Here is a 25,822-nt window from a genome sequence, read left to right on the forward strand (position 1 = left end):
TTAAGAGTAGCTTGTTCTGAAAGATTAGGGAGAGGTTAATGGCTACGTAGAAATAGCCATCACTGCTCAAAGTGAAAAATGCTTGGTTAAATTATAAGGGGGCCCTCACCTAGCTGAGATTAAAAGAGAGGCATATATTTAACTCACACCTGTGTTTAATACCTATGTTTAATACCTACCCTCTATGCATTTATGTTCTGTTTACATATACATAATGTTATAAGTGGACTTACATTAAAAATAAACCCAAATGAATGGTTGAATGACTGTAGCATTTCTGCCCTCACTGAAGGACACTTCTGCTCAACCCTCAACCACTCACCTCTTCTCAGTGCCAAAGCACACATCCTGGAACTGTGATCCAGATGGGGAGAAAAGGAAGTGTACTGCTGTACTGTAGGGGTAGAAACCCCTTCAAGTAACAGAAAAGCAAATTTGAAATTACTTATAAAAATAAGTATCACTTAAACCATGTGAGTAGTGCTTCTGAGGAAAAGTAAAATATCTACCTGCCTCCAGTGTATTTGCATATCAAGTCACCTGCCAATGGATGCAATTCACTGGACATTCTAGCTGTTTCTGGATTGCTTGAGATAGTTTTCACACTGCTGAGATTACTCTGCTTTGCATTTTGAACTTTTTTTGCATGAGTAATTTGCATCTCAGATGCATTTCCCAAGACTGCCTTCACTTCCATTTAAATACCAGCCAGAGTTCAAATGGCTGCATCCATAACTGAATTTATTAGGACATAGGATGCATGTCTTTCCAGGCAAACTATTAAAAGAGTTTTAAAAATCTGCTATTGTGTTAACACAGAGAATTCCCCTCTGCTTTGAGGTACATTCTCTGAAATGATGGACTAGTTTCCATCCACTAAGGGAAAAACGCATGGTTCTTTAAGAAATGGAATATACATCATACCCCATCGTTTAGTAAGTACTCAATCATGAGACCCCAAAGATCTATAAATGATGTCCTGTATCCCTCTTCTTTCCGCTGGCAAAGCTGCTTGTTGTAGTACTTCATGCGATCCATAGAGAAACAGCCCATCTTGCATTTTGTTGCTTGTTTTTGGGCTTCACCAATATGTGAGTCCAGGTCCTTCTGTGACCAGTAGGCATCTCTGTATAAGTTGGCCATGGTCCTGGGAAAAGGCAATACAGACAGCAAAAGTCAAAAGGAGCAAAAGAAGACTGGAAATGTGCTTTCAGAACAGAGGTTTACATTTAGGGATTCCCTTCTGCTGACTCATGCTCCAGTTTAGCTGCTCCATCCATCAGAATGAACACTCCAGAGTTTCTGTGACTGTTTATAAAAATGGCCCTGAAGAATGACATGGGGTTTATATGTTCTTGACCCTTTTTTTTTAAAAGCACAACTGGCAGAAGCTTAAGGGATAAAACGGCCAGGTGTGAACATAGGTACACTTGTGAAGCACAAACTAGGCAAAAAATGATAATAAATTCTCTTTGCTTTTTTATGGAACCTTAAACTCATTCATATTAACAGCTGTCTCTTGGCTTGATTAATTTGTGTTAATCTTATGATATCATTATGCTTTATTTTTACGTCATGTTCTGTTTAACCAATCTCCTCCTCTGCATGGGACAATCAGACATTAGGGAGCCATAGGTCCTGTGAGCAGGGAATAACACTGCCCAGAGGAACATAAAACTGACAGGTTGCAGGGATAACTGCGCATTGTCCAGCAGCTTTTCCCAGATAGAAATCAGAGGCAGTCTCAGAAGTTAACAGGACCACAATAGCTGGGATTCAGTGGAGAAAGGAAGAGGCATGATGCTATGGGCATCCACAGTTACATCTACGGTAACTACATCCTGGTGAGTGTAATTGTCATATGCATATTTAACTGCTGCACACATGGAGTTGATGAGCTGCTTATAGAAAAAGTGTGCACCAAATCAAGCTAGTATTTAATGGCCTGTTACTAAGAAACTTGTTTATATGATGTTTGAAAAAAATCTCCTGGTCTTGTCTGCTTTTAGAAGCTATTCTCTGCAGCAGTGTGACCCTCAAAACTGGTCAGGCCTCCTGCTCAAGGTGGCTTACCATGTGGTGCCAGACAGCCCGCTGATGTATGTTACACAGTCCAGCAGATTTAACTTCTTGAGCCCCATGAGGCTGCCATACAATCCTGTCATTGACTTCAGCCCTCCGCCTGTCGTGATGATGGCCACGATGGGGACCTGTTGGGCAGAGGGAGGATGGGACATTCCCACTGAGAGCATTCAACATTGCATCCCACACTGCAATGAAGTCTGGTCACCACAGCCAGCCCAGGTCCTGATCTCAGAGCCCAGGTCCCTTTTCAGAAGGAAAGACTTCAAAACCAAGCAACAAATGCTACTGCAACTTATTTCCCTTTGGATAAACATGGGTTCAGAGATTAACCCAAACTTGGATTTTTGCTCATCTCTAAGGCAAATATAGGCACACATGAACTTCTGTGAACTTCTGAACACTTCCTTCTGTGGAAGCAACAATGTATTTTCTACGCATCTCTCACTCCGCTACTCTTATTTCACACATTGACTACTTCTGTATGAAAATCTGCATGCCAATCCCATAAAGAAATACACTCAGTCCCCAGATACTGTTGTGAAGCTACCCTCAGCAATGCTGTTATCCTCCAGTATCTTGAAGTTATTTTAAAATAGATTATATTTATTTTAAGGAATTTTAAAACCACAATAAATGGAAGATATAAGAAGCACTCAAAGATGTCTGTCCTAAACTCTCACAAAGTAGTGAAATTGGAATCATGGGAAAATAATCTTTGCTGTGTAACGTATTCAGTATTTCTAAACCAATCCAGTTATAGCTTAGTACGGCAGGAATGAACAAACCTCAACTATGACAAATTCCAAATTGATAGTAATGAAGGATGGTGACTGCAACTAGTGTTTTCAATAACAAACCTTGGCAGCAGAAGCAAACGTAAAGACACACGGACCAGCTGGTACCTGCACAACGGATACATGTGGCCTGCTTTGCTGACCTCTCGTTTACAGGACTATATGAAAGCACTAGAGATTCAAGTTCTATCCCCTCAGCACACACATACTTCCTGATCCTGCAGATCGTGCGGTAGATGAAAAACATTTTTGAGAGCACTTGCTACATATCTCTTTCTTTTCTCCAGGAAAGCCATCTCTTCAGAGCACAAGTTAAACCCAAAGCGCATGTCCAGGTCTTGGTGGCATGAACAATTACTAAGATAAAAACAGACACGTATATGAATTATTAACACACCCATATCAATCTTAGGACGTTGATCAAAGATAATCTACAGCACCTTTCCCTTCAAACAGGATGGTGCAACACGACAGGAGCAAGAGAGAATAATTTTACTATTTTAAAAAGTTAGAAACTTATGTCCATTAGTAAGACTAACTAGTGGTATTATGCCCAGTTACTAGTAATTAGAAGAAACAATGTGCATTATTTACAAATATAAAAAAAAAATAAAAAATATTCTACAACTAAAAGACTGATAAGTTTAGAAAATCCATGCAAATCCTCAAAAGTCAAAGTATCGATTCCTCATTTCACAGGGTATTTTCTCATTCGAAATCTAAAACACCCAGTTTTCAAAGGCTGGCATTTTAAACGTGAGTGAAAAATTCTCCTTTTGAGCAGCTGGGGTGGGGACGCATCCCCCTCTAGCGGTGAGCACGGCTGGGGAGGGGGGCCGCAGAGCCCAGCCGGCTGGAGAGACCTCGGTGACACCCAGCCCCTGGATGGGCAGAGATGATGGGCAGAGAGAGACGGGCAGAGAGAGATGGGCAGAGAGAGATGGGCAGAGATGGGCAGAGAGAGATGGGCAGAGATGATGGGCAGAGAGAGATGGGCAGAGATGGGCAGAGAGAGATGGGCAGAGAGAGATGGGCAGAGAGAGATGGGCAGAGATGGGCAGAGAGAGACGGGCAGAGAGAGACGGGCAGAGATGGGCACCGGGCACGGCTCCCCACCCCTGCTGCTCTGCCGTGTCTACACTGGCACAGGCTGCTTCAGGGCTTAACGCTGAAGTTCTGTTCCACATCAGCCTTGACTCAAAAGTTGTAAGGCACATCTTCTCCCAGAGAAGATGTCCCAGGTGTCTATTTTGAAGCTGAGCAAGTCATTCCACAACTGTAGTTTATTTCCCTGGGCATTTGTGCTCTTCTGCTCACTAATCTCCCTCCTGGCTTTTCCTGCCCTGCTCCTACAAGACATTAATAGGCAAGAGTTAGTCATGGCCAGGTCAGAGCTACCTGGCCAGGCACTGTCAAATTCCAGGGGTTTGTTTTTTCTTCCAGTGACTGAACCTCTCTCTTCTACTGGGTCCATAGCTTCTAGTAAAGAAATGTAATTATGAGCTTTCTCCACCAGCAGACAAATCATTATAACCTTATTTGTAAATGAAGATACATAGTGGGAATTGAGTTTGGTGGAGCTGCAAAAGGCAGTTTCTGTCGTAAATCAAGATCCAAACAAACTGCTTCTAAAGTTCTCTGAAAGTAAAACAAATAAGGAGGAGGTGTCTCTCCTGTTTTGGAATAACACTGAATCTCCTGTTGTCACTGACCCCTTGCTGTTTTGAAATGAATGACAGAAAACTCTGTTAGAGTTCAATTTTTTTTCCCTTTTATTTCTTAGACACACACACACAAATTTCTGTTTGACTAGTTCTGTGTGTTCCATGTAGCTATGGATAACCTGAAGTATCTCCCCTTTCACTGATGAGTATTAATGAGCAGGTCATCATACAGATGTCAAACCACAAGTTAACTTGTTTACCTTAGTTTCTACTCAATATATGATATAACTGCACTTAACAGAATACAAGGTTCATCACCACTGAATATTGACAGTAAAGCAAAAAAATTATCTTAATTTATTGTTAAATTAAATGTTTAGATCTGACTGTTCTTTTTTTGCTGTTGTCAGCTAGCTTTGTTCTCTTTGTGAATTTCAGAGACTGACATTGACCAAAGAAAATAGTCTGTGGTCAGAAGGAAAGTGATAATGTTGAAATAAACACATGTTTATTTTAATGTTTTATCAACTGATCAAAGTCAAATCTTCCTAAGGTTAATTATGTATTATATATTGTGCACGTATTTTATGCTTTATTATAAGCACATTCTAGTTTTCAGACTGAGAATGCTTGCTTGTGTCATTTTCACATAGCTAAAAAAATATCAAAATCAATGAACCAAGTCTTAAGGAATAGATGAAAATCTCTTACCAAGTTTTGGCTGTCACATTCAAGTCAAATCTTTTCTCCTGGAAAACAAGAATGCGTAATTTTTGAATTTTAAATTTTATATTTTCCCTTTCTGTCTTGGGGTCAGAACTTGATTTATACCCCAGCAAGGTCTGGCAATCACAAACTTAAATGTCTGAGATCTTGGCATATATTTCCAAAAGCACTCACTTATCACTAGTGGAACATCCAGGCTGCAGAAACCATTGAGAATCCTGGTATAAGAGGTTTCTGAGACCCATGCAGTAGGTCCCATTTCCTGTACTACTCATAAGCTTTCTGCAGCACCCTGAATTACCACTTTTTGCGTGTTTTCCATTATTTATGCTCTAGTACACAGCACATCTTTGATATCCTGGTCATAGTCTCACAGTGAAGAGACTGTAAAGTCTGCATTTGCTTCTGCCCACACTTTATCCTCTCTTAAAAATCATTATTTCAATCTTCATATTAAATGACAAAATGTGCTTTGTCCTGAGAGGATGTCTTAATGGTTCTTTTAAATCAATATTCTCATTATATTATGTAAAATACATACTCTATGACTAACATTTTCAGCATATTTCAATATATTGTTTTCTTAAATACATGGTTGACTAAGGACAGGTGCATTGATGTTTTCCTATTTTGTGCCCAAGGAGCAATTTTCAGTTTGGCCCCTAAGCAAAGGGGGAGTCAGTGAGTCTTTGGGTAAGCAGGGGGAGATATTCTGAAGGAAGTAAGATATTTTGTCACATGCATGTAGGCATCTGTCTCTATTATTGGCACATAATGCAGATTAATATAGGGACAAACTGCCTCTGTGGAGAAAACATCTGGAGAAACAAAGCTCCTGTTTTCTCATAGTCTAATAGAAAATCAGAACATTTCTGACACTCTTAGCGACCACCTGGAACAACAATATGAGGAATGATTTCTATCTGAGTGACCCTTTATTACCAGCACCTAGAAGTGATGCTTACCTCTGCAATGGTCATTTTCCTTCCCATGGGCAGCGAGTTCAGCATCACGACTGGGGAGCCCGTCTCTGTACTGTACCTACAGGACCACTGGGAAAACAACATGCTTTAGGACAAAACCAGGAATGAGTTTACCCTCTCTTCTTCCTCCCACTTTCTTGAGAGCTACTCAAAATCCCTCTATCACTGAGGCCACTCCAACATACAGGGTGGTAGCGCCTCTTCTTGGGCAGCATGACATCCAGTGTCGGCTCCGCGTACTTGATGTAGTGGAACTCGGTGGGACACGACGGGCTGACCATTCCGTTGGGGCCCAGCACAATGTCCTGTGTCCCCTCAAAGGAGCCCTTCACAGTGAGGGAAAGCTCTTTCTCTAAAGCAGCAAAACAAAGATAATGACCAACGTTAATATGATTAACCAGAAAAACGTGGCAGCTTTATTAAAAGTGGGGTGCAGGTTTGCACAGCTTTGTCCAGTGCAAAGTGCTGGCACTAAAGGGAAAGGAGCAAAGTGGATGCTCTTATGATAGAAAGGGGACTCTGAATATTCCTGCTGTGATATAGAACTGGATTTTCAACTTTATTGTGCATTTAATAGGCCTTATTAACATATATCTAGATGACGTCATTGGAGTCTATAACAACCTAATGTGTTTAGCTGACATTGACTTCACCGAATACTGTAAGCACTATTTATTTCACTAACACATTGTATGAAAGGGGCATCTTCTCAAAAGTAAGCATGCAACTACTGGTAAATAGATAACAAAGCCATAACTTTACTTGATTTTTGCTTTGTCTTCTCTGCCACTTCAACTTCCAAGCAGCAAAGTTCACGACACTGTGAAAGACAGATTGCAGGATTCTGTGAGAAAGATCAGCAAATCCCATCCTCATTATAGAGAGCTTCGGACCCCTCAGCTTGGACTAACTTGAGTTCTGAATTCCCTGGCATCTCTGGACTTTTTCCCATTAGCTGCTGACTAAAGAAAAGGAAGAACTTTGGAGGAAGTTGCAGGAATTGCATGTGTGACAATGACTTAAGATTGAGCACAGTGAGAAGGATATACAAAGGAAGAAACTCAGGACCATTTTCAAGATAGTAGCATAAATACAAAGGGTTAAACCAGGAAATAAACAAAGATATTTCATCGAGAGATTAAGAGGCAATAGTAGGATGTTTTTTCTGAAATAGCACTGCTATTAGCATTTTGGGGGTTGATTTTTTTTTTATGGTGCTCACTCTTCTTCAACATAATGTATTTTTGATAAATCAGTATTTCATGCAGAACTTACCCACAGAGCATAGCTCATCTCCAAGGGAAGGAAAGGGCTGGGTAGATTATCAATAAGTGACTTCACAGCATTTTTACTGTTGTGTTGTGTTGATAGACAGCAGTACATTTTTTGAAGTACTAGTACCAGAGAAAAAGTGTGTGTGCGTGTGTGTGTGTGTGCGCGCGTGGTGTGGTGAAGTATAGGAAAAAGTCAGAAATAGGGAAGTACAGGACAAATGGGATATCTCCAATGAAAAAGTAAATAAAATATCCCATTCTGAATGTGTCTAAAGAGGAAAGAAAGAGAAAGAATTGACCTACTGGCTTCTTTAACATCCACCCTCCCTTCTCCTTTACTTTTAGGAATCACTTCAAGAAAATATCTTGGGAAAGACACATACCACCAGCACTCCATTGCTAGCAATCATTTCATGAGGACCAGATCTGGGAAACAAAATGAAAAACATGGATTTAACTTAAACAAATTCCACTCATCTTCACCCAGGATGTTGCTCTTTCTTCCTGCTTAAAAACACAACATTCTGAGGGATCCCAGAAAGTATGAAACAAGCTCATTTCCTTGCTTGCATGGACTGAGCACTGCTCTGAGGACACTCATCTCTGTACCAAAGCTGAGCAATGTGTTTCATGGTTATTTTTTTTACAGTGCAATCTAAATGAGCATCTAAAATGGAATCTCCTGTTAGGCAAATTCTTCTCACTGTAACAAGTGAAATAAATATATTTCAGCTGATACACCAGCATGTCCTTGTTGGGAAGACAGTTATATCTATTTGCTGGCATGCAAATATTCTGAGTTGCAAGGGACCCATCAGGACCACAGAGTCCAACTCCTGGCCCTGCACAGGACAACTCCAAGGCTCATGGGCACACACTATGTGCCCGAGAGCATTGTCCAAATGCTTTCTGAACTCTGGCAGGCTTAGTGCTGTGACCACTTCCCTGGGGAGCCTGTTTCAAAGTGGCACAGGGCAGCCAGTACCAATTACATGGGAAAAAAACCCAAAAGCTTTCCAGATCTTTCAGGTGAACTCAGGAGATGGTGTACTCCCCACTAGTACAAGAGCTGGCCTTAGACTAGTCACTTTATTTCTGCCATGCCTTAGTTACCTTGCAACACAGAGACAAAAAAGGTGATTCATGGGTGGCTGGCTGACCGTGCTGGAGAAGGAGCCTTACATCTTTACAAGAATTCCCATCCCACTGTGATTGTGTTAGGCAGAAAGAAACCACAATCGCTAGGATTCAAAGAGTACTGCAAGGGAAAACTGAAGGAATTGGAGATACAGTGAAAACCTAACTAGTATGTTTCAACACTAAAACTGTGTCCAACACATAACCTGAAACAGGCAAAGAAAAACTGATAGGCAGGAACGCTTGCACACTCAGAAAACCTTCTTAAATATCCCCAGGTAGATAAATCATAGAATAGCTCGGGTTGGAAGGGATCTTAAAGGTAATATAGTTCAAATACCCTGCCACGGGCAGGGACACTTTCCACTAGACCAGGTTACTCAAAGCTCCACCAGCATGACCTTGAATAGTTCTCTGGGTAACTGGTAAGTGCATCACTGAGAGCAGCTAAGCTACAAAACAAGCTAATCAGGGAGGTATGGGGGATTGCAACAATAATGTAGGAGAAGGCTGGCACTTCATTACAGATATACCTAAAGCATGACTTCTAATACTGTTTTTTTGTTTTATCATCAATGATTTTTGCATTTTTAAAATAATCTCTGTATCACTTACGCGACCTCCAATTTGAATTCAACCTCTAGCTCCTCCTTGGCCTGAAAGCAAGAACAAGATATTAAATGAAGTAGCTACATAATGCTTTGCCCCTGGTCTAAACCCAAGTCATGATAGGCAGTCCTGAAGTTACTGATTTCAATGAGTAGCCTGTGATAAATACTTCAGACTGGGTAGTATGAGTCAACATTTCAGCCAGATGATCAAATGATTCTTTCTTCATCTCCTTCTGACTTCATGATATCATCAAAACAACTTCTATTTCTTAGTCTGAAGCTGCTGCAGAAAGAATTTGCAGCTTCCTTTATTTTCTGAATTCCATCCTTTTCTTCCAACTATTCCTGGCACTGTCCTGCCATGACTTACTGTACTGACTATTATCTTGGAAATTAAACACTTTACACCTATTACTTTACCATAATGAACAGAGAACTGTATAAGTGAGTGATTCAGAATTTGTGTTATGCAAGCCTGAGTAAAGCAATGTTTATCTGTACAAGCTGGTTGTGAATGACCTAGTTTGGATACCAGAATCTGTCCCTGGTAGCAAGAAGCTGCATGTGAGATATTTTGCTCTCATCCTTAGATCTCAAATGGAATAAAAATATTTTTTCCCATTTTACAGATGGGAAACTGAGAGACAGAGTTTCTGTTTCTGAGAAACAGAATCATCATCCATTCATAGTGGTATACACACAGGGGCAACTTAATCTATCTTCACCTCTTGGGGTAAAAGTAGACACAAGCAAAGGGGCAGGGGGTTATAAATTACGGGAATTCCTCAGGTTATGAATTGCCTTGGCGTTGCTCACAGGTAGCTTGCGATTAGATCCATCCTCTGCCTACAGCAGTGTCCTATGGCCTTTAATAATTTACAAACTATTGCAAAGAGGAGTTCAGACTCTCAAATTCAGATTTTTTTTTTTTTACCACATTTTTGTGCTTATAATTTGAATGGCAATTCATATACTCATTATTGCAATAAGTAATCCATGGCAGGTTCAGGAAGATTTTGAAACTGTTCTGTAACTCTCCACTGTTTTCTTAGTTGCTTTAGTTGCCTAGTTGCTCTCACATTTGGGGCAGACTTGAAGTACAAGATGACTGTTCTTTCAAGTGGAAGTTTAGCAGTATCAAAGAGTGCACAGAGGAGATGGTCATCTGGAGTAGCAAAATCCTCATCATACACTGTGAGCTCCAGCACGTTCTGGAAAAAGAGGGAGAAGAATTTGTTATAGTTTCTCAGGACATCATTAGCTCCAGGCAAAAAGTATTGCTGAACATGTGCTTGAGAAGAAAAGTTGAGAAATTAAATATCATCCCCCTTTAGAAAAACATACTTGAACTACATATTCATTCTTGCCTAGTTCATTTTAATTGCTGTAACTAAATACATTGGCCTCACCTATACAACAGGGTAAATCCCAGATTCTGTATCCATCACACTGACTCATAAGAGTCTCTCATTCCTCTAAAACTTCAAAACTGAGCTTGCTTTCTGGCCCTCCTACACAGTACTGTTGGACAGACACAGGAACTCTGTCATCTCTACTGTTAAATGCTTTGAGCAGTCTTTTCTTGTGTGCCACCTCTTAAACAACTCCTGGGCACTGTTCAGGAGATACATACATGAAATCTTCAGGCTGCTTCAAGCAGACAACTTTGGCTGCTTACCTTGACCTGACTCTGGATTCTGAAGTAGAAGGTTTCGTTCCACACCGGATTGTCAGAATTTCTCACAGTTTTAGTGCGTGACCTTTCACACGTCGCAGTCGGCAGCCACAAGGACACGTAGCAATCAGCCTGGCTTACTGGGGAGGGGAGAGGCAAAACAACTGCTAATGTGGCAAAGGCAGCAGGGTTGCAGGACACCAGAAAGGTTACTGCAGCAACTGGCAACAAAACCAAGCATGCATTATTTAAAGATAGAAATGTCTGATGCAATGTAACTTCTCAAGATTCCCTTCTGAGAGGGAAAAAGCACGGACCACAAGATGACCCAGAAGAGGAGGTGGTTTCTGTTCTTACTTGCATGAGTTACAGACAACAGTGATGCTGTGTATTTAAAAAAAAAAAAAAAGGTTGGAATATTTTCTTCCAGTCAGCTACTTCAGTTTCTCAGCCAACAAGCTCTCCTGCGCTCATGTGCATGCACACACACATGCACACACACTAACCCATAGCTGCTGTCTGATAAGAGGGCCTGGGACCCTCCTCCATTCTTTGAGAACAACTGCAAAAGGTCTTCATCTCTGCCTCATCCTCAGTGATCTTCTTTGTGCGGGTTTGTGAAAGGAGCTGCAGAACTACACCTGCTGTATGAGATGGCAGAGGCCTCCTCCAGAAGGAGCTAAGTGAATTAGATGATGGAATTTAACTAATTGCCACCTACAGCAAGAGAGGGACCAAGTCTCTCTCCCAAAAGGCACCAGGAGAAAATTAGTGAAGGATTTTACATCCCCTCTCTCACAGGCACCTAAATTAGGTTATATCTCAAACAGCTACAGACAAAAATAGCATTTACTGTGTTTCTTTTTGGAGGTTATGCAAGGTACTACAGCACCTTGAAAATCTCTCAGATGCAGTTCTCAACAATAAAATGATCAGCAATTAGGTAATGCAAAAGGTAACTAGCTTTGAGAATTGATGTCCTGTGATGTGAGACTTTTGAGAAAGGAAGGTGATGGCAGCAATAAATGTAGCTGATCCTTCAGCAGCAGGTAAGGATTCTGCAGGCAGAGGAGGGAACAGGAGCTTGTACACTGACCTGTGGGGAAAAGCAAAATCTTGCCTGTCTGCAACAAGACTTTATTCCTTACTTTCCTTCACCACCAGATTTTGCTCCATGTCATCCTATAGCTACTGACTGTCTCAAACTGGTTGGAGGCTGCATTTTATGCTCTTGAAAGTGTTTCAGAAGCCTTGCTGCTTTTCTGTCCAAGTGAGAGGGAAAAAATCCAGAACTGCTTGAAAAATGATACATACATTACAACAGGTCAATAGACACCTTAGTTATTGGTTTTCTACTTTTCAACATTATAATGTGGAACAACAATAATAAAGTTTAATTCTGTCAATTTTTTTTTCTAAAAAAGGTTGTGGAGAAATCAGCATATTCCTACTGATTAAAAAAAAAAATCCTCTGATGGAAAAGTTTGTTTGGAAATATTGAGTAGGCCCTAGCCTTCCCCCTCTCCTGCTCTACTACACATTTCATATCTTAGTTTGGCTTTAAAAATGAGATTCTGACAGCAATTTCACTGTACTTGTCTAGAGGTATATAATCTGCTTTAATTCTACCTTCCCATCACTCTTGTTTCTTAGGTTCCTTGCAAAAAATGACTCCTTATTCACCTTCTTTGCCTCTTCCTTTCTGTAGCGAGAGCTTGCATGTCCTCCTCAATAATTTCACTTTCACTCTAAAGGACTGTAGCCTATTCAGTCCCTCTGGATATAAAAGTTGTTTCAATTGTTATTCAGTTCCCTTGAGTGTTTTTATTTATTTTTTTTTTAATCTGGGAAATTCCATGCAGACAATAATGGTTTGAAGAATTTTGAAACTGCGAAAATATGTATTTGAATATATCTGGAGATTCTAGAAGTAATGCTACTGATTTAAAAATGCATTAAAAGTGATTTTTTTGTAACTATTCTATAACTTTGGCTTTATCATTTGAGATCAATCACTGACGGCTGTTTGGCTGGCAAGTACTTTATTCTGCTGATGTGATTCATCATTCCTGTATCTTAACTGTACTTTGAGATACAAAGTACATATCAAGCAATCCTTAATTATACAAGTAGATGCAGCCGAACTAGTCAGCTGTGTATTTAATGCAAAATGTTGCCTCAGTTCAGCTTGCATAATCTCTTTCTACAACCTCATTATTTGCCTTGTTGCCTGACATGCAGAAGATCTGAGATGAGTCCCTGATGAGACCTTTTTGTGTTCTTGCTTCACCATACATGTGCCACAGCCATGGACCAGGAGGGAGGTGCAGAGGGTGCAGCCCAGTGGTATGACCTAGGGTACAGCTGTTGTGTCCCTCACTCAGGGCTGTGACACAGGGAAGTCCTCTGATACACCTTCCACAAAAACATGGGACAAACACAGGGTAAGATAGGAATGGTACTGCGTGGTAAATCCAGGTCTTTGTCTCTCAGAAAAGCTTTCCTGACTCTTCATGTGCAAGACATTATAGAGCCAATCACTGCTGTTAACAGTGAAACAGGAGGATCAAGAGAATCATGAAGGTTACATCATTTCCCTACCACTGCTCACTCAAACTAATTTCGGCTAGTCACACAGCTCTGTTTACTCAGACAAAACAAACTTGTTAACTTGTCTGTTTTGTTTTTAACACCTCTCCTTAGCAGACATGTGGATTGTCAATGCTCTTTTACAAAACACTGGTGTTTTCCTTTTCAACTTACCCCCTTCCCACCACTTTTCTGCCACGAGAGTCAAGCTCTTGCACAACTGCAAGGCTGCTGCAGAAGCCTTAGAAAGGACCAAGCATCCAGCCCTCAGCACATTTTTTTAACTGTCCTTTCAGGGTAATTAATGATGGCATTAGCCCGGTGGTAATGATCGTAATGATCCTGTTCAATTAATCTTTGTCAGAACCAAGACTGAGGATGTTGAAAAGGTTTGCTCCTCCCAGTCACACTTCCCAAGATGCTACAACCCATCAGCAGAATTACAGCAGAATTAATTAGCTTTTGAAAACATGGAATGGAGTGTTTCATTTACCTCTGTCAGAAACTCTCCTTTCTTTGAAAGAAAATACTTACCCCCAGAAACACATTCAAGTCTTGAAAACAGTCAGAAAGCACAGGGAGAACAATGAAACAGAAGCAAGCAGCAAGAACTGACTTGGTTTATAACAATTAATTTACATAAGCACTGGCTTATTTCAGAAACACTAAGAAAAGGTTGTTACAGGATTATAAAATATATAATTGGCATGTTTACTGAGTTTCCACCAAGAATGGAGATACTTACAGGCATCCACTCGTTGGAGATTTTTCATCCGGATGATCCTTACGGTCAACAGGTAGCAAGGAGAGGATTCTATCTAGAGAGGAACAGTAAAAAGGGGGTCTGAATTAGCCTTTGGTGGGAAAAAATTTCAAATGTGCTAACTGGGTGCCACAAAGCACAAAACACAAATACAGTTAGTAAAACTTGGGTCAATTACCTCACTATTTTGCAGATGAAGCTTCTGCTGTTAAAAAATGTCTTAAAGTTTCATGTATTTCACTGTCTTTTTGCTTAGTTACTCTGAGACTCCAGATTGCTCGTCAGAGCAGAAAAGACAGGAATAAATCCCTGACAATTTACACAACCTGTGAGATGCTTGCAAAACCTTTCACTCTGAAATTCCTGAGTCTAGTCTACAACATAACTACAGTAAGTCTCTTGAACAGATTAAATGCACTGGTGAGCACCATGATGAATTTGCCAAAATGCCATCAGTCTTAGAGTTACAGTCAATCCCCCTAATAACCATTCATATGGTCCCATAGCATTGAAGAAAAGTGCTGTGCAGAATATCTGCTGTTATGGACTGCCATGGGATAAACCTGAAGTACAACTTTTTAAGAGGTCTTTTTGCCTTATGCTTCAAAAAACATAGATTTCCAGCAATTTACAATTGCATGGGAAAAAGAGTAACAGTAATGTGAATTTTTGTAAATCACAACTACGAGATAAGCCAATGGCTGAAATTGTTTCCAAAGGATTTAGGATTTAAAGACTTAGGTATTGCTGCCTTTGGAGAAAAATAAAGCATACTACCTTCCTCCAAAAATACCCCTGAAGATTGAAAGTGCTTAACTTCCTTTGTTCCCTTTAAATATCTCTGCCTTAATCTTCTATAAAACCAGTCTCTCCAGGTTTTGTGGCTGCAGGGACCTCTTCCTATTTATTATTACAAGATAAATGTGAGTTCCTTCTTCAAAGGAAGACGATTTCCTGCTGGCTCATTTCATAAACCTGTCTTTGGCTCAGAGCTATCTGCAAAAGGCTATTTTGACCAAGCAAATAAACAAATCAGCATTTCCTGTGGCTGTGACACATAGTTATTTCCTCACACTCCTAGAAACATTTCCACCTGCATAAGTGGTTACAACAGAGCCCCACAAATCATTCTTTTTGACAATTGCTATTTTTATCAACAAGTTTCCTCTCATTTAGGAGCATCCTTCTATTTCTATAGCACTTCAGAGACTTCCTGTAACAATTATAAACAAGCAGACAAAATAGATATTAAGACAGAAGCTGGAAGAACCTCACTTAGACCAGTTTTATGTTTTTCTCAAGAGAACAGAGCAAAATGGTCTTATTTACAAATGGAAAGATAATATGCCTCTTTTGTCACAACAAATTACTTTTCCAGTATGTGATGAGAATCCTCTATTCTCTCCTCTGACATATCATGTTATGTTAAAATCTTTTTACAGAGTTCTTTTAAACCATTGCTGTTTCCACCCCTCTTATATGTGTCTCAGAAATTCTGTGGCTTTTTTTTTTTTTTTAGTGCTTCTTCATGAAATTCAACCTACAAAATCTATTTACCTTCTATTTCAATTTTCTCTCGAAAAAGAAAGAACCTTACAAAAGCTGCAAAATTTTCAGACAACTGATGCCAGGATATGTCCTCAGAGCTACCCCGTGCAGAGACACTGGTTCAGATTTTAGAAACAGTATAGCCATGTTAATACAGTTCTACACCCTGTTAATTTACCCTTCTTTTCAGCTGGGTAATTAGCAAAGGTGGATCACCACACTCACATGTTAGGAATGAGTTTAGGCACCTCAGCATATGCCCTAGAAGGCAGAAACTCATTGTTCCTTAGGATCTGCATAAATGGAGGAAATTCTCCCAGGGATTTATCCCCAGAGATTGTACAAGGTGCTGCCAGCTGCTGGATCAGCTCCAGCAACACTTCCTCACTGCTTGAGTGAGAACCAATGAATTCATTATTTGCAAAGCAATTTGTGATTCTTAGATAGGATATAGGAGAAAACTTGGGTTATTTTCTTTCTTGTTGTTGTTGTTGTTGTTTTAAGGAACACTAGATGTTTTCTGCCATCTAATCACCTTCTTCCTGGTCCCCAGGCAATGACTTTCTAACATGTTAGCCAGATTTTCCCTATCTGGCATGGGGAAATCAATTCTCAGAGATGCAGGATTCACCAAAGCATTTACTGAAATTTTACTGGAAAAACAAAAACAAACAAACAAAAAAACCACCACCAAAACAAAAACAAAACAAAAAACAAAACAGTGGCTTAACAGAATCTACAGAAATCAAGATCTGTGCTTGCACTAGGAAGAGGCAGATGCCACCAGCCAGTTACCCGAGGAAATTGCAGGAGCCAGGCGTCAGTCCTCCTGACAGCCCTGGCACCTGCCGGGGGCGGTAGCAAAGACAATAGGGAGAGCAGAATTCACCCAGTGATCAGCCCTTACTAGTTCTTGTGCTCCCAGGAGGATTTGCTATTTTAATTAATTCCGGTAACATCTCGAACAAAAGAAATGCATTTAAATAGCAACTGTGACAACTATAACAAGATGTACCAGGGTCTAGTTATAGAGACAAAGAAAATAGCAGTCACACATGTATAAACAAAAGACAGAGGGGTTCTGGTATTCCGTTTACTTAACAACTATTGTGATATCTGTAACGAAAAAAAAAAAACCAAAAAAATCGGCTCCTGCTATGCAATGAGGTTCCATATATGGAGAGGTTTCCACCACAGCAAATTGTCAGCTTGTCTTCAATTTGGGGCTTCCCAGCTTGTGCTCACGTGTGTGTAGCACAGCTGCATGCAGCACTCTGAGGTGCCAGTGCATGAGCAGGGTGTACACTGCTAATTTCTCTGAAGTCCCAGGGAAATGAAGTTTTACTGACATTTTCCAAACAGCAGCTCCATCTAATGTAGAACAGACCTCATAGTCTCTTCTTCTGATTTCATTGTTTTTCCCAGAAAAAAAAAGAGCAACACGGTATGATAGTTGGTACTAAGTTACTGTGTTGGTGTAAGGGATTCCTCTGTCATGTGAATGATTCCCACTTTCTCCCAGCTGAGGATTAAGAATTTGAAAACAAATTTCTGTCATGAGCACTCTGGTGATGCAGGCTGTCTGCATTCCTGGAACATTTGTGCCTCTTCAGGTCTATCCCAGCCCTCTTTAAAGTCATGCTTCTATTCAGATGTAAGTATGTATGGCATGCATCCATCTCAAGAAGCACGGCTGTAAATTACTCCACTAGTTTAGCTGTATAATACATCCTGTCACATCACAAGCGGCTGTGGAGCTCTGAAATGGCAGGACTCTGGTATCCTCCAAACAGGGACTCAGCTGCTGCTTTTCTACATGAAATGTGGAATGCCTTCCACCTGGTCTCATGAGTAGGTGATCTTTGTCATGCTGGGTACAAAACTGGTGAGGAAGCAAAGAAAACTATGTGCCACAGTGCGCTGGTACCTATTACCTATTTCAGTACAACTGCACTGCATACTATTCCACAAACCATCCTGCAAAGATCAGACAAGATTTAAAAATACTTCTAGCACAATCAGTTTACTTTTACAATGGCTGGAAAAACCATTTCTACGCACCAACCTGAAAAAAAAGTGTCATCTATGTAACCCATGAAAAAACACTTCCTCTATCCACACATTCTTCCTGCAAGCACCTAGTAATAATTCCTCTATGTGTTTCTATGTAATCTACTAGCTCAGCAGCCTTCCCTGGCAAAGATAGCTTCCTTGCCTTGTCTAAGGTATTCCTGCATTCCTGGCCCGAAGCATTCTGCTGAGATGAAATCACTCTCAGGATGTTGCAGGGCGCTTCCTTCTTCATTTCCAAGTGCTAATTTAACTAGATGGTAGCCAGGGACCAAATCATTCCCTGCTGATGGTGCATCTAGAGCTGCTGGTGTGTGAAAGTCTATCTCGAGCTGTCTGAGAGTCAGGTCTCCTTAAAGAGCGTGTGTGAGCTTTTTACAGTCACAGTCAAGATGCTCCAGGCTGTGAACATCGCTCACCAGTCCCCGTCCCAGCTTGCTACAGCCGTGGGATGCTGTGGGATGTGCTGGGATCCCCTGTGGCAGGCGGCCCAGACCTGCTGCTCCTGGCCACCTCTCTGAAGTTTTTCCTCATTCCTGAAAAAACAGGCTCCATGATGGAAAAGATGCTCTAATTGCTTCCTTCCTTCACCTCCTTCAGGCAGGGGAGGGCACTTCACCTGAGGGCTATGGGGCTGTGCATGGGCATGCTGGTGATGCTGATGATCACTGCTGCCACAGCAGTGTTTTACACAAGCTGTGTGTTCATGGGTTTTATTAACGTTTCTCTTCTTCTAATCAGACCACCTTTTCACAAGGAGTAGAAGCCTTGGTTGGATATCAGTGAATTAAAAACACCCATACCCAGATGGAAAAGCCCCTTTCAGGCATACAACAATGGTAACCCGGGCTCCAGTAGGGGAAATTTTTCCAAATCCACAGGAACATGACAGGTATATGCAAGGTCACAAGAATTGTAACCTTCAGATGATTGCTTCCTCATACATATATCCATCATGGGACTCAGAAAACTTTTGAGGAATGAGACTATGCACATTATACTGTGCTTGAGAGACATTTCCAAAAAGTAAAATTTCAAATACTGAAATATATGAATACTGATCAACACAAGATGGATACTCTCACTGCACAGTGATCCCTTAAATTCAGAGATGTATAAGCATTATTTATTTTTTCTATTACTTATTATATAAATCTGTAGAGATATTTTATTTGATTGATAACTCAGGCTACTTGCATCACCCTTTCAGTACTGTTAGCATTACCTTCACCTTTTAGTATTTGCAGATGTTTAACAATCAGACTTCTTCAGATTTTGAAGAACAGGTCTATTTGAAAGCTTAAACTGTTCAATTGCATGTTCAAAATCATTTCCATATGTAAAACTGTATCTGGAACAATAGGATAGTCCATCTGTAAAAAAACCCCACTGCTCTTTCACAGTGCTCTGCCCTCCCAAATAGAACAAATATGACAGAAAGAAATTAGGCTGAGCATGAACCATCTGAGGGTTGAGACTCCATATCTAATTCCAGATAGCTGTAAAATTAGTGTTTACATCTAACAGCTGTTGAATATTTCTGGATTCTCATCCTAAGGTACACATTATTACAGAACATGCATCACACTCTGAAAATCTCTCATTCTGACTGCCAATTCTCAAAGACATTTATAGGTCTATCTCAGGTACAGATGTTTTGCATTTTTGATGTCAAATATGGATTAGACAAACCATATTTCAAAGTTTTGGGCTGATGGGAAGTGGTCTCATTTAATTCTATGAGGTTCATTTTTTAAGTGGGAGGTGTGCTGGAACATATAATTTTAGCAGTCTGTATTTTAGGCAACCCCATACCAACACGCAGGGTGGCAGAGGAGGTACCTGGGCTCAGAACAGCTTCTGCAGCTGAGCAGAGCCTCTGCTGGAGCCATGCTGCTGCAAGCATTGTGGGGCTGGGGGTGGCTCAGGAGTTGTTGACTACTGCCTTCCCAGTTCCTGCTGAGCCTGGGGCTGGAGCTGTTCCTGACAGCAGGCTCTGGCCCCTGGAGGAATCAAGGAGCCCATGGCAAGGAGCCTGGTGTCAGCAGAGACCCAGCCCTCCTGCCTGCCTCAGTTCCTGTGCACATTACTGAGCCAAACCTGCACCAGAAGCAGATGTCACAACTTGCTCCTACTCTTGTTCTGCAGTGAGGCAGCTTCTCACTCAGTCCATGATCTCAAGAGCTGCCTCCAGCTTCCAAAACCCAGCAGAAACCAGAGCTCCTGCTGTGCACAAGGGTGAGAGCTTAACCTGTCCCTCTTCTGTTTAAGGGCTGCAGCTGTCCCAGCTGCACAAGCCCTGAAAGAACAAGGAGCCCATGTGTGGCAGGGAAATGAGGTATGACTTGACCTGAGATATGATGCATCTTAGTCTTATTAGAACATGGCTCATGGTGAATTTAGAACTATGCATCCAATTGATCCCCTCCCCTTCCCTCACATGCGTTATTATATGAGACCTCCTGCAATCCTCAAATATTTTGGTAAAAACACTCATGTCTGAAATACCAAAGCTGGCTCTGCCTGCTGCTTTAGCATGGGTCTAAGTACCAGCCAAGGCCCAATTAATACAGATTTCTTAATGCAGACAAAAATCAGCATGTTGGTGTAAAGACACATGCAGTCGCTGACAAATGCTGTCACAGGTTTATAACAGACAATCCCTCTGAGCAGGCAGAGACCCTCATATTTAAGTCTTTCAGTAGTTCCAGTGATGAAAAATTAATATTTTAGAAAAAAATAGGAGGAGAGAAAAATGTATATGAATCCTTTACATGAATGTATGATTGCTGGTGTAGCTGAATAATGACCGTGCAAGTGCATAGGATGGAGCGTGGAATTCTGAACACAGATGAAAACAGTGCCTCTGTAACCACATGCAAAACCAACTCAGTCCATCACCAATGCATTGTCATGAATCTGTAATTTTATAATGAAAAAAACCATCCTTCAGTATGAAACAGGACCAATACAGCGGTCTAGAAGAAGGTTATGGATACATCAGATGGTTCTTTTGTCCACTACTGTCACATCTATCCCCTTGAAATTAAATGTCTTTGATCTAAGTCTGTATCCTGAGCCCACAATGGAAAAACAAACACATCATTGTGTGGATTAAGAAATAGAGACAAGAAGTTACTTGTCATATGTATAATTACCATAAGTAATTATAACCCAGGACCTCAAATCTTTTTTCTTTCTCCCATCACACTTTTAAGTTCCTGACCCCTTATAAGGAACAGATACTACACCAAAAACCGAACAATAATCCTTTCACCTGTTTTTACTATCTGCAGAATTCTTCAACCTAGACATGGTCCAGAATTTTAGTACCTCCCCAGGCTGGAGACACCAGACATTTTAACCTAAATATTTGTAAGATGAAATGCCACAAAGACCGTATAACTTATTATACAATATATCCTGTGAAAATACAGTATAATCTTTTAACACCACTATTTTTTTTCGATAGTAACAATCCTAATACTTGTAAAACACAATAGCTAAATTTTGAAGAGTGCATGTGAAAAAAAACAAAAACTACTGTGAATATGAATAAGAATTTGTTTAAATTTGTGAGCACCCAAATTGTAGCATAACTACCTGGTAAGCAGCTTATCACAAAGCTTACCTGTCTGCCTGTTTATATTATGATTTGAACTTTCAGACAAAGCTCCTTTTCAGCTTCATTTTGCCTCAGTAGAACTTATCTGCATGGACTATAGTGCAAATTTTCACTGAATTATCTGCCTCAGAAGCAGGCACTTCATGGGACAAAATTGTTACATGAATCACTCTTAAACTTCTCCATTGACAGATGGGAAATAATGCCCAGACTCACTGCACAGTAGCAGAATGAGAACTCCCATCAAAACCAGTAATTTCTAACAAAAAAACCTTTGACTGACACTCCTGCACAAGAAATACCCCTAGCACACTCAAGCATCTCTCCTTTTCACAGAATTCCACAACATTTTCTTTCCTGATGGAACACAGAAGTCGTGAAAGATGAGGGCTCACTAATCCAGGACTCCCTCATAAATTGGAAGGATGGAGATCATGCTACCAAAGCCATTGCAGCAGAGCATGTCTCACTGTTACTTTTGGCTCTTTCAGTTACAAAAAATATTGTGGAACAGAAAGCTCACCAGTGGATTTATTTTACAAGTAAGTGAGACACTAAAATACTAATTATTCAGCCTGATCCAAATAAAATGTAACAGGAATAAAACAAGCAATTATGGAAACTGAGCCACCTAGTCTACTTGAAGATGTCTCGGCTCATTGCAGGAATTTAGAACAAGATGACCTTTAAAGGTACCTTCCAACCCAAACCATTCTATGTTCTATGAAAATCATAAACATAAGAGGAATAAAATTGTTCAAACAGTAGATTTTGGGGAATTTCCCTTGTAACACTCAAGCTGCTGACAACATTCTTTATCTACCTGAGCCTTCTCCCCTTTTGAGAAAAACAAGACCCTTAGAACTCTTAGGTTCTAAATTCTCTTGTTCTTAATACCTTGAAATCACCTTGGTCTGGCCCAGTACCGTCATCTTTCCTTCTTTGCCATTCACCATCTCCCATGGAACCAAGGCCTGAGTTTCCATCCTGAAGAAAGGAAGAAAGGAACAATAAAATGATAATGTTAAAACAACAGCAGCAGTGTTATCAGGATAGATAAATAATTCCTACTTGCAATAATTTATGATGAAACCTCGATTAGAAAGGCTGTTGGTTACACCCAGCTGTGTTACCGCACTCAGATTAGTGAACAAACCACCACATGTTTTGGTGCATACTGGCACAAAATCCATGTCAGGGGTACCCTTTCAGTGAGAAAGTGAAGGAAGACCATCACAGCTGTAAGATACCTAGAAGGTGGCTCTACATTCATCCAGTGGAAAAGGTTTGCTTTTTTGTTTTGAATGTGATCTTTTGGCAATCTGCTCCTGCTCTTAGCAATTTTAGACCTCAGTTTAAAATAGCACAGAATATCTTCTGTGAATTTGAACACAGAATGTGAAACACGACAGTTGCAAAATTTAAATCTAATGGTTCGATCTTTTTCAGGAAAGAGAAGTTCCAAAATAGTTCTACAATGTAGGGTGGTCCCTTTTGGAGCACTTTGTAGAGCACTGTTAAAGGACAGTTTCTACAAAAAAATGTTGAAAATATTCTGTTTCTATTTCCAAAGCATTTCCTGAAGTGATGTATCTTCATCGAGTCAGGGAGCACACAGAACAATGCATAATGTACTACAGTTAGAACTAAATGTCAATCTTGAAACAATGCAGAGAATGCAAAGCAAAATGAAAAAAATCAGAACCAAAAAGGGAATGCGTAAGTGAAATTAAATTCTTTATTCCTGGTCTCTATCCTGTCCTTATCCCATTTCCAATAATGAAAAATGGATTTGACACATTATTCTACATGTCAAAATCTTGCTATTTATACAGAAATACAAATTTTTTAATAAAAGTAGCATTTAATTGCAGAAGAAAAAAGACTGACAATTCAATCCCCTGAAGAAAGTTTCTCCCCTTGATAATTTTTTTCCCTTTCTTATCTTTTTCTGTCCCCATCCTACTCTGACTTCTCTCATTTTGTCTATGAAGATGAGATTTTGGCTCCAGTGGATTCAGAAGGACTTTTTCCACTGACAGCCTTGAAAAGAAAAGTCCACCTTAAACTCCTTCAGGCAAAGGAACTACTGTATAATCCCATCAGAGAGCAAATTTGCACACTAGCTTGAATATAAACATACTCACAAAGCAGGATTTTGTTTTCTGTCAAACGCAGAGGACCTTAAGTGAAACTTTAAATCTTGCTTTCTTACCTCTAGTGCATTTGATGGTATCATGGTCCTCCCTTTATTCATGTAATAGAGTGCTTCTGGCACCTCCATGGGCAGCAAATCTTGAGACATATTTGCAGGATATACTTCTGGCTCTTCCATGGGCAGGAATCCTTTGGACATGTTTTCAATATCAACTCCTGGCAGCTCTGTGGGAAGGAATCCTTTGGACATGTTTTCAGGATCTACTCCTGGCACCTCCATGAGCAGGAATCCTTTGGACATGTTTTCAGGATCTACTCCTGGCACCTCCACAGGCAGGAATCCTTTAGACATGTTTTCAGGATCTACTCCTGGCACCTCCACAGGCAGGAATCCTTTGGACATGTTTTCAGGATCTACTCCTGGCACCTCCACAGGCAGGAATCCTTTGGACATGTTTTCAGGATCTGCTCCTGGCACCTCCACAGGCAGGAATCCTTTGGACATGTTTTCAGGATCTACTCCTGGCACCTCCATGGGCAGGAATCCTTTAGACATGTTTTCAGGATCTGCTCCCGGCACATCCACAGGCAGGAATCCTTTGGACATGTTTTCAGGATCTATTCCTGGCACCTCCGTGAACAGGAATCCTTTGGACATGTTTTCAGGCTCTGCTCCTGGCACCTCCACGGGCAGCAGTTCCAGAGACAGGTTTTCAGGATTTACTCCTGGCCCCTCCGTGGGCAGCAGTTCTAGAGACAGGTTTTCAGTATCTCCTGCTGGTACCTCCACGGGCAGCACTCCCGAAGACATGTTTGCGGGATGCACTCCTGTGGGAGTCAATGACTTGTTAATTTATAAAATTACTTGAGGCCACACCCATCTCTTCTCCCTAGGTAAAGGACTCCCCTCCCACTGCCAAGGCCGCGGAGCACCAGGGAAGGACCTTGCAGCACAAGCATCACGGCAAAAGGAATGTGGTACCTTCCTCTGGCTGGGAGCCTCTCCCAGCCTGCGCCTGTCCCACGGGTCCTGCCCTGCTGCCACCCTTTTCTTTGGGTGCCGAGTCCCAGCATGGAGCGTGCTGCCACCGAGGGCTGCTCCTTCAAACCCACTTCTTCCGTGCACTGACCAGAGACAGCTCCTGTTTTGGGAACTGGACCCTGACAAAGGCCTGTGCATCTCAATAACCTGCATGCTGGCACAGCCCTGTGCACTTTGGTCAGTGTCTCCCCATGGGCAGGGGTACCTGAGCTCAGCGCCTGCAGAGGGACAGAGCCCTGTGCCAGAGGAACCCCTGGAGATGGCAATCCCCTGTGCCTGACAGATCACTGCATGAGCACGCAGCTCCCAGCTCCTCCTGGGCTGCTTCTGTTCCATCTTCCCAGGGAAGAGGCCATGCTATGGATACAGGGCCAGGGCTTTGTTTGACAGGTGAGCTGTAGGTAGAGGAGGTGATTGACAGGCTGGGAGCAGCATGGGAGGGTGATAGGACAGCAGGACAGAGGGAGGGGGATGCTTGCAAGGGATAGCAGAGGTCTTGAAATCAATGCCTATTGCTCCAGGCATGACCCCGGACTACTGCTGCACCCAGCAGTACCTTAAATACAGCAAAAAAGGCACAAGGAGATATTTAATAGCTATGCAAAGCAGGTAAGAGTTATGCCTTTATACATTTTCTAAAGAAAGGCAGTTGAACTTTAAATGACAGCTGTGGAAAACTCCTGTCAAGATGAATGGAATACAGTATACAGTGGTTAAGTTTTATCACTTTTATTTTGCAGAGATTCGTTCAACCAAAGAACATGAACAAAAGAGCAGATGAACATCTCCAGGCTTACCCATTGGAAATTACCATCTTCAAACACAGAAAAACAAATTAATAACAAACTAGAAGCTCCAGTAACAGTAAGCTGTGTCATAGCATCTGCATTCCCAGCATGAAAACTAGTTCTGCCCACACTGGAAGTAAAAGAGCATCTTTTGGCCCCAGGTCACTGACACTCTGAGCTACATCCTGGAGAGCTCCTTTTGCAGCTTAAATTACAAAATAACAATCATTTGGGGGTTTTTTTTGTTTGTTTTGTTTTAGCTTTTTAAATTTGGTCAGAAAAGAAGACCTG

At 41.1% G+C, this 25,822-nt stretch overlaps 1 protein-coding gene across 1 annotated transcript in view; it reads right to left on the bottom strand.

Annotated features, from left to right (window-relative positions):
* LOC134045544 (uncharacterized) overlaps window positions 1–24,512 on the bottom strand; it is a 52,798-nt gene extending 28,286 nt beyond the window's left edge. The window contains exons 1-14 of the mRNA XM_062495366.1: window positions 23,760–24,512; window positions 22,442–22,531; window positions 14,284–14,356; window positions 10,953–11,089; window positions 10,354–10,485; window positions 9,279–9,319; window positions 7,910–7,952; window positions 7,010–7,072; window positions 6,438–6,602; window positions 6,235–6,321; window positions 5,255–5,292; window positions 3,089–3,236; window positions 2,074–2,210; window positions 925–1,147 (exon numbers count right to left, since the gene is read on the bottom strand). Of these exons, the coding sequence (XP_062351350.1) occupies window positions 925–1,147; window positions 2,074–2,210; window positions 3,089–3,236; window positions 5,255–5,292; window positions 6,235–6,321; window positions 6,438–6,602; window positions 7,010–7,072; window positions 7,910–7,952; window positions 9,279–9,319; window positions 10,354–10,485; window positions 10,953–11,089; window positions 14,284–14,356; window positions 22,442–22,531; window positions 23,760–24,512 (2,130 nt within the window). The remainder of the gene's footprint in view (window positions 1–924; window positions 1,148–2,073; window positions 2,211–3,088; window positions 3,237–5,254; window positions 5,293–6,234; window positions 6,322–6,437; window positions 6,603–7,009; window positions 7,073–7,909; window positions 7,953–9,278; window positions 9,320–10,353; window positions 10,486–10,952; window positions 11,090–14,283; window positions 14,357–22,441; window positions 22,532–23,759) is intronic.
* Between the last annotated feature and the right edge of the window lie 1,310 nt (window positions 24,513–25,822).

This window comes from Cinclus cinclus, chromosome 6, assembly GCF_963662255.1.
Source record: "Cinclus cinclus chromosome 6, bCinCin1.1, whole genome shotgun sequence".
NCBI classification, from domain to species: domain Eukaryota; kingdom Metazoa; phylum Chordata; class Aves; order Passeriformes; family Cinclidae; genus Cinclus; species Cinclus cinclus.